At 57.2% G+C, this 8,129-nt stretch overlaps 1 protein-coding gene across 2 annotated transcripts in view; it reads right to left on the reverse strand.

Annotated features, from left to right (window-relative positions):
- PKD1 (polycystin 1, transient receptor potential channel interacting) overlaps positions 1-2,254 on the reverse strand; it is an 82,685-nt gene extending 80,431 nt beyond the window's left edge. The window contains exon 1 of one of the 2 annotated variants that reach the window (XM_068207307.1): positions 1,833-2,254. In XM_068207307.1, coding sequence (XP_068063408.1) covers positions 1,833-2,071 — 239 coding nt within the window. In that variant the 5' untranslated portion in view covers positions 2,072-2,254. The remainder of the gene's footprint in view (positions 1-1,832) is intronic. The other variant, XM_068207306.1, reaches the window with a different exon arrangement.
- Between the last annotated feature and the right edge of the window lie 5,875 nt (positions 2,255-8,129).

The raw sequence follows: 8,129 nt of genomic DNA on the forward strand, positions 1-8,129 counted from the left end.
TTACAACTCAGCGCCTCTGAACAACAATAACACAGTCTCAAACACTTACTACCAAAATTAATAACCACAGAAACACATTGTAATAGCCCCAAATCCTGAAAAAGCTAAATGAAGGACTGATCATCACAGCCTTCAGGAGGCTGCTCCACAGTGACCACTGAGCAGCCCGGGGAGCTGCAGATCCCCATCTCAAACCAACAACAGATAACAGAAATCCAGAACCTCCTTAATAAAAGCCAGTCTTTTCCAGTTAGGGACTTTCTGCAACAAACAATGGCTGGTTTGTTTGCAGAAGTCTAAATATATCTAACAAAAAAAGAGCTGGAAAACACCTTGGCTGCTGGATCCAGAGATGTGCGCATTTTCCTGAAGTTAGTCCAGGCACAGCCTGCAAAACTTACAGTGTATGCTTACTGTGGTACTCCACAACTTCTGCAGTATCTCTGTATTGACACAAAAAGTGGAAGCTTACTTAAGAATATCCAGATAGAAAAGCAGACCCTTAAAGCAGTGAAATACCAGCAGCAATTAGTTCATGTGAGATCTATCCACCGCGCCGGGCCCCACGTCATCTTTCTTATATGAATCACTCGATGCTTTTGTCTCGTCAAGAACTGAAAAGTTGCTCCCTACGGAAAACCAAACTTTTCCCCTAGGTCTGTCTTTTGCGTCATGCAGTGAGCTGATTTCAGTGACAGAGCACATGGACCGTCCCAGTGCCCCTCCACGAACGCGCCTGACCAACCTACCCAGAACAGCCAGACACAAACTCATCTGTCATCCCACCCCAGCGCTGCCTCCGAGAAACGTTTGCTTCTTGCTAGCTGCGTCCTTCGGGCTTGCTTTAGAGTGTGTTTGACCCCCATTCAAACACTCCTTCCCGCACACCCTCCTCCCGTTACTCCCCAAGAACCTCCCGAACACGGAACCCCCCAAACCAAACTCCCGGCACAGAACTTCCCGAACCAAACTCCCGGCACAGAACTCCCTGAACCAAATTCCCCGCACGGAACCCCCCGAACCAAACTCCCGGCACAGAACTTCCCGAACCAAATTCCCCGCACGGAACTTCCCGAACCAAACTCCTGGCTCGGAACCTCCCGGACCAAATTCCCGGCACAGAACCTCCTGAACCAAATTCCCGGCACAGAACCTCCCGAACCAAACTCCCGGCACAGAACCCCCAAACCAAACTCCCGGCACAGAACCTCCTGAACCAAATTCCCGGCACAGAACCTCCTGAACCAAATTCCCGGCACGGAACCACCCCCAACCAAACTCCTCGCACAGAACCCCCGAACCAAACTCCCGGCTCGGAACTTCCCGAACCAAATTCCCGGCTCGGAACCTCCCGAACCAAACTCCCAGCACAGAACTTCCCGAACCAAAGTCCCGGCTCGGAACCCTCCGGACCAAACTCCCCGAACCAAATTCCCGGCACAGAACCCCAGAACCAAACTCCCGGCTCGGAACCACCCGAACCAAACTCCCCGAACCAAATTCCCGGCACAGAACCCCCGAACCAAACTCCCGGCACGGAACCCCCGAACCAAACTCCCGGCTCGGAACTTCCCGGACCAAACTCCCGGCTCGGAACCCCCCAAACCAAACTCCCCGAACCAAATTCCCGGCTCGGAACCCCCCGAACCAAACTGCCCGAACCAAACTCCCCGCACGGAACCCCCGAACCAAACTCCCGGCACAGAACCCCCCGGACCAAACTCCCGGCTCGGCACCCGCCGCTCCCTGCACGCCGCGGGGCGGCACACCGCGGTCATCCAGCCGCCGCTGCGGGCCGATCCCCGCGCCCCCCGCCCGTGCCCGGTACTCACAGCGCGGTGGCGGCGGGGGGCACGGCGGCCCCCGGGCGCTGCACGCCGCGGGCCGAGCAGTTGACGGCGCAGGCGGGCGCGGCGCAGGCACAGCCCGGGGCGCAGGGCCGGCAGGCGGGGGCCGGGGTCGCGGCGAGCCCCCCGCACAGCAGCGAGCAGAGCAGGCACCAGCCCGGCAGCGGCAGCCGCGGGGCGCCATGTTTGCGCTGTGCTCCAGTGTCTCCATTTCCCAAAGGCATCTCTCCCTACGGGCATGGCATGGCCCCGGCGCGCCGCCGCCGCCGCCGCCGCCGCCCCGGCCGCCCGCCCCGCCGCGCTCCGCCGCCGCCTCAGCGCCCGCCCGCCATGGCCCGGCCCGCTGGGGCCCCGCTCGCCGCGCTGACAGCCCCGGCCCGGCCCGGCGCCGCTCGGCTCTGCTGCTCCGCCCGGCCGCGGCCGCCCCCGCTCCGCCTCCCGCCCGGCGGAAACGCGGCGCCGCTCCAGCCCGGGCCGCCCCCGCTCCGGCCCGGCGGCGCACGGCTCCCGGCGCGGAGGGCACGGCGTGTCCTGGGGCATCGGGACAGCACACGGCTCCGGAGAGAGGGAGGGTCCCGTGGGAAAGGGGTGTCCCGGCGGGCAGGCGGCATCTCGGGGGACGGGGGTGTCCCGGGAGCAGCGGGATCCGGTGGGGAAGGGGTGTCCTAGGAACAGGGGGATCCCACGGGGATGTCCTAGGAACAGGGGGATCCCACGGGGATGTCCTAGGAACAGGGGGATCCCACGGGGATGTCCTGGGAACAGGGGGATCCCGTGGGAAAGGTGTCCTGGGAACAGGGGGATCCCGTGGGAAAGGTGTCCCAGGGGCAGGGGGATCCCGTGGGGATGTCCTAGGAACAGGGGGATCCCGTGGGGATGTCCTAGGAACAGGGGGATCCCACGGGGATGTCCTAGGAACAGGGGGATCCCGTGGGGATGTCCTGGGAACAGGGGGATCCCGTGGGGACGGGGTGTTCTGGGAACAGGGGGATCCCGTGGGGACGGGGTGTTCTGGGAACAGGGGGATCCCGTGGGAAAGGTGTCCCAGGGGCAGGGGGATCCCGTGACGAAGGGGTGTCCTAGGAACAGGGGGATCCCGTGGGGATGTCCTAGGAACAGGGGGATCCCGTGGGGATGTCCTGGGAACAGGGGGATCCCACGGGGACGAGGTGTCCTAGGAACAAGGGGATCCCGTGGGGATGTCCTAGGAACAGGGGGATCCCGTGCGGATGTCCTGGGAACAGGGCGATCCCGTGGGAAAGGTGTCCCAGGGGCAGGGGGATCCCGTGGGGAAGGGGTGTCCTAGGAACAGGGGGATCCCGTGCGGATGTCCTGGGAACAGGGCGATCCCGTGGGAAAGGTGTCCCAGGGGCAGGGGGATCGCGCAGGACAAAGGTGTCCCAGAAGAACGGGGATCCCGTGGGACACGAAGGTCCCGGGGGACAGGGGGTTCCGGGACACAGGAGCCATCCCAGGGACTACGGGCATCCTGAGGACAGAAGCATGCCGGGCAGCAGCGGCATCCCGAGGAACATGAGCATCCCCGGCCAGGAGAATCCCGGGAAAACAAGGGTTATTTATCCCCGTGGGGGGCAGCTCAGGCACCGGGCAGGGCACAGAACGCGGCAGGGAATTGTCCCCCACTGCCTGGGCACACGGGGCGGTGTGCTCACCTGAGCCCTCCCCGAGGCTGGTGCCCGTTCCCAAGGGCTGTGGGATGCAGCCAGGGATGTGGGATGCAGCCAGAGCTGCGGCGTGTGTGTGTCACACCCCAGCACAGCAGGTAACTCGGGTACCTTGGAGACAGAGGAAGAACAAGGCAGGTACTTTCCAGTGCATTTTTTTTTTACCCTCAAACACAGCAAATCCATCAGGTTTCAATATCACTTTCACCCTGCACTGGCCCCGGGCACTGGCTGTGGCTCACACCTGGTGAGATCAGTCCATCATCCCACAGCATCTCCTTGGGAAGCTGAATTATTTCTGATTTTAAGTGATTTAAAAATATAACTAAAAATCTCCGTACAACCAAAGCATCATTACAGAGGGCATCTCCCCAAAAGCAGCCGCAGCCCCACCTGGAAAGGTGGAACAGCTGTGACAGCTGATTATTGCACCCTAATTTGTTGGTGTTTCACATGTGCTGTGTTTACTCAGGACAGAGAAGGGTTAGCCAAGGTGATGGTTTGGGTTTGAATCACGTAGGATTTTTGAAGGCACTCGTGATTTCGGGTATGTGGGATCCTCTAGGGACCCTTCAGCACTGCGTGTGCATCCACTGTGGGCTATGAATCCCACCCAGAACCATTTCAGTTGGAAAAGACCCCAGCTCTGGCTCTACCCAGTGGGATTGACCCAGGAAGGTCCTGATCCAACAGAATCCATCAGCACCTGGGTGGTTTTAGCTTTGGGATCGTCCTGCTGAGGCTCTGGCTTCCTGTATGCAAACTCTGAACAAACCTGAAATGCAAAGCCTGACAGCATCCAACCCCACTCCTTGGCATGGTGCTTAATGTATGTGAGAATTTACTTTCCAAAAACATTTTGTGCCTTGAATGTTGAGCTTGAAATGTGCTTGAAAGACACATCATCCTTTGCATGATGTATTGTGCCTAAAATAGCTCCATGGTTACTATTTCCTCATGTGACTACGATGTATTTATTTCCTCTCCCTCAACTGTAAATTGCTTTTTGTAGGGTTCTTTTCCCTTTCTTTTGTATTGATGCCCATATTCTTTCAGATAGCAGCAAGGAGAAAATATCCTGTGTGTGGATTGTAATCAGTAGATTAGCTGGCTAATGGAATCCAGCTGATGGAATGAAGTTTAGGGCTCTCCCCCAAAAGACAGGGCTGCCAAGCTGTAACGAGGGCAGTGAGCAAGGAAATACTTGAGTGAGTGTGCAAGGAGAGAGCAAACCTTGACAGAGCGGTGAGAAAAGAATTTGTTCACATCAAATCCCGATTTTTCATCTTGGAGGAAAGCCTTGCCGCTGAGCTGGGTTTTAAAACAGCAGCTGGGGAAAACGATGGAAGCGGAAAATGTACTCTGGGGTTGGGAGGCTGCTGCTCACTGCGAGGCTGGGAATGGCTTGTTGTGGGGAAGGGATTCTGCTGGTTCCTCCCACTGGCGGGAACAGGAGAGTTTCTCAACACTGTTTACTTGAAGCAGAATTAAAACCCCAGTGAAGAGGCTGTTAATTCTCCTCATCCTCCCAGTCCTGCATGCAGGCACCCAGCACATCCCAGACACACCATGCTCAGCAAAACGTGACAGAGCCGTGGCTGACCAGGAATGTCCCTGCTGCCTCCAGATCCCGCAGCCAGATCCCAAAAACACTGCAGATGGCTTTGGACAGCCCTGGAACCCTGCGGCAGCCTCTCTCCAGCACCCATTTCTGCACATGAAACACAGTTTGGCTCCTACAGCACCAGGTGCAGGTCCGTGAGCAGCCAGTGCAGGCACCTTCTTGTCCAGGTGTGTTTGTGGAAGGGAGACTCTGTGCAGCTGGAAATTGGATTGGAGCCAGGATGGCTGAGCCAGGACAGGGAGCCTTCTGCCTCCAGCGGCACCCATCCACTGTACCTCGTGCGGGGCTTGCAAAAGGCAGGGAAATGCCCCTCTTGACCTCTCTGGTCCCTTGCCAAGAGCTGTGGGCCCCTGGAGAGGAGCTGTATTTATGCATGGTCGTAGTAACAGCTCCACTTGCTGTTATTTCCCCACTTAGATGTAACTCTCACCTGGTGGAAGTAGCGCAGCTGGTGCTCAGCGAGTGTCTGGGGGAAAGAGCTCTCCAGTGGGAGTGGGATACAGGGATCCCAGAGGAGCTGGGGATCCCTGTTCCTCCGGGGAGGAAGTGGCTGTATCCCTCCCCGCAGGTTGTTGCACAAAACGTGGCTGCAGTTTGTGCCCCCTTTTCTTGTGTGATCGTAGAATCGTGGAATTATTCAGGTTGGAAAAGAGCTCCAAGACCACCGAGTCCAACCATTCCCCCAGCACTGCCGAGCCCACCGCTTGCCCATGTCCCCAAGTGCCACCTCCACGGGTGTGTTCAATCCCCCCAGGGATGGGGCAATGACACTCCCTGAGGAGTGACCTGTAGTAAAACAGGAGACCCCGGATGTGGGAAGAAATGACAATGTTTGGTTCTAGATTAGAAGGCTGAAGGATCTGCTTTATTAAAACTATACTATATTACATTAATATACTATTTAAAGAGATACTATCTTAGTCTAACATATGCCTCTTACTTACCTAACTCTCACTAAAAAAACTTGCAAAACTCGTGACTCTCTGCTGAGTGTCTGAGACGCAGCTGGATCCCATTGGTTATTGAACTTAAACAACTTTTACTAGAATCTAATGAAACAATCACTTCAGGTAAATAATCTCTATACTAAATTCTACATGGTGAAAGCAGAGGAGTAGGATAAAGATTGTTTTCTCTTTTTCTCTTCGTGCTTCTCCTGAGAGACAGAATTACGTCTCTCTGTCCAGAGAATGTGAATGTCACGGTGACCCCCACAGGGACCATCTCCGGCACCCAGTCCTGGCTCCTTCATATTCTTCCCCCGTTTTGCCGTCCCTCTGCTCCAGCCATCGCCCCGATGGCAGCAGGCAGACCCGGGAGCTCCCATCGCCCCGGCCCCGGCGGGCTCGGCCCGCTCCCGGTGCCGGTTCGCGGGCCCCGGGCGCCCTCTAGCACCGCCTCCGGGATAGAGACCGGGAACAGGCCCGGAACGAGCCCGGGAGTCACGGAATCACGGAATCACAGAATGCGGGAGGTCGGAAAAGCCCTCTCAGACCACCCCGTCCGACTGCTCCCCCAGCAGAGCCAATGCCACCTCTAACCCGTGTCCCCGAGGGCCACATCCACCCGTCTTGTAAAGGACAAGGGGGAACGGCTTCCCGCCGACGGAGAGCGGGGACGCGTTAGCAATTAGGAAACCGATTGCTCTACAGAGCTCTTCAGATGGAAGTGCCTGGCTCCGGGCTGGCCGTGCTGCGCACACACTGTCCTTTTGAATTAAAAACGAATTGCCAAAGCTCACTAGATATTTGCTAAGAGGGTATGTCCAGCCTTCCTTGGAAAACAGTAGCAAACAGCCTTGAAACTCGGAGCTACATCGTCATGGTCATCACCCAGGTTGTTAATTACCTGGAGCAGCGCCCTGGCTCACACTCAGGTTGGGAATGTCACCTCAGGTGTGTCAGAGCAGAAAGACAAAAGCTGCTGCTCCTGAGGCTGATGGATCCCACCCGTGTCTCATCAGCCATCTGCCGCCAATTAGCGCTGATGAACGTCAGGGCACGCGGCGGGCGCTCACTTGCGTGTCCCCTGGCGGGTGGGAGCCCGGCTCCCCGTCAGCGGCTCCTGCTGCTCCCGGCTGCCTCCGGAGCCGGGATTGCTTTTGCTCCCGCGGGATGTGCCCGCGGACAGCCCCCGGGCCAGTGCTGCCACAGCCCCGGCAGCCACTCATCCATCCCCTCCACCCATCGGGAGCTTCTTCCCAGCTGGCCCTTAGCGGGTGACTTGTTCTCCAGAGCAGCAGCTTGACGGGCCTCTGCACATTTCCGCGCTGCTCATTACCACTGTTTATTGTTTTACAAGGGCCCAGAGCACTGCTCGCATCCCAGGGCTGGCCCGCGGGAGCTCTTGAGCTCTGCAGTGCCAAACTAATTTCCAAAGATGAGGGTTTTCAGGGATTTATTTGTTCCAGCTCCTTGGGCTCTGCTGTGGTGGCTCCAGGCAGTGCCAGGCTCAGGGCCGCTGGCTGGGCTCATGCTCCAGCCACGGTCCGGCTGGTGGGAATCGTTCTGGGATGGAAATGGCCAAGTGTGCACGGATGACAGAGGCACCTGTGACATTTACACCCTTGCTTTTGAAACCACAACCACAGTCTAACCCTTCCCTGGCTCAGGATGTGTTTGTGTACAGCTACAAAATACCTCAGGTATTTCCAAGCTGACATATTCCTAAAATATTTGATGCTGCTGAGGCATGTCTGAAAAGCATCTAAAATATAAAAAATAGCCTGAAAATATCTCATATTAGGGAGGCTGGGCATTTGTTCTTTACTCCCTCTGTTTCAAAGGCCTTTTGAACATCCAACTCTTCTTCCTGTCTCAAAGTCTCGTGGGTGACTGCTGAGCTGGGCACTGCCCTGCACTCAGCCCTCTGCTCCTGAAACCTTGGCTCGTGTCAGTCTTGGCACAAGGAAAATTAATTTCCTGGCCTCAGCCCAGTGCAGGCTCATTAGGACCTGGCACAATCGCCCTTTTA

Source organism: Anomalospiza imberbis, chromosome 16, assembly GCF_031753505.1.
Source record: "Anomalospiza imberbis isolate Cuckoo-Finch-1a 21T00152 chromosome 16, ASM3175350v1, whole genome shotgun sequence".
NCBI classification, from domain to species: Eukaryota; Metazoa; Chordata; class Aves; order Passeriformes; family Viduidae; genus Anomalospiza; species Anomalospiza imberbis.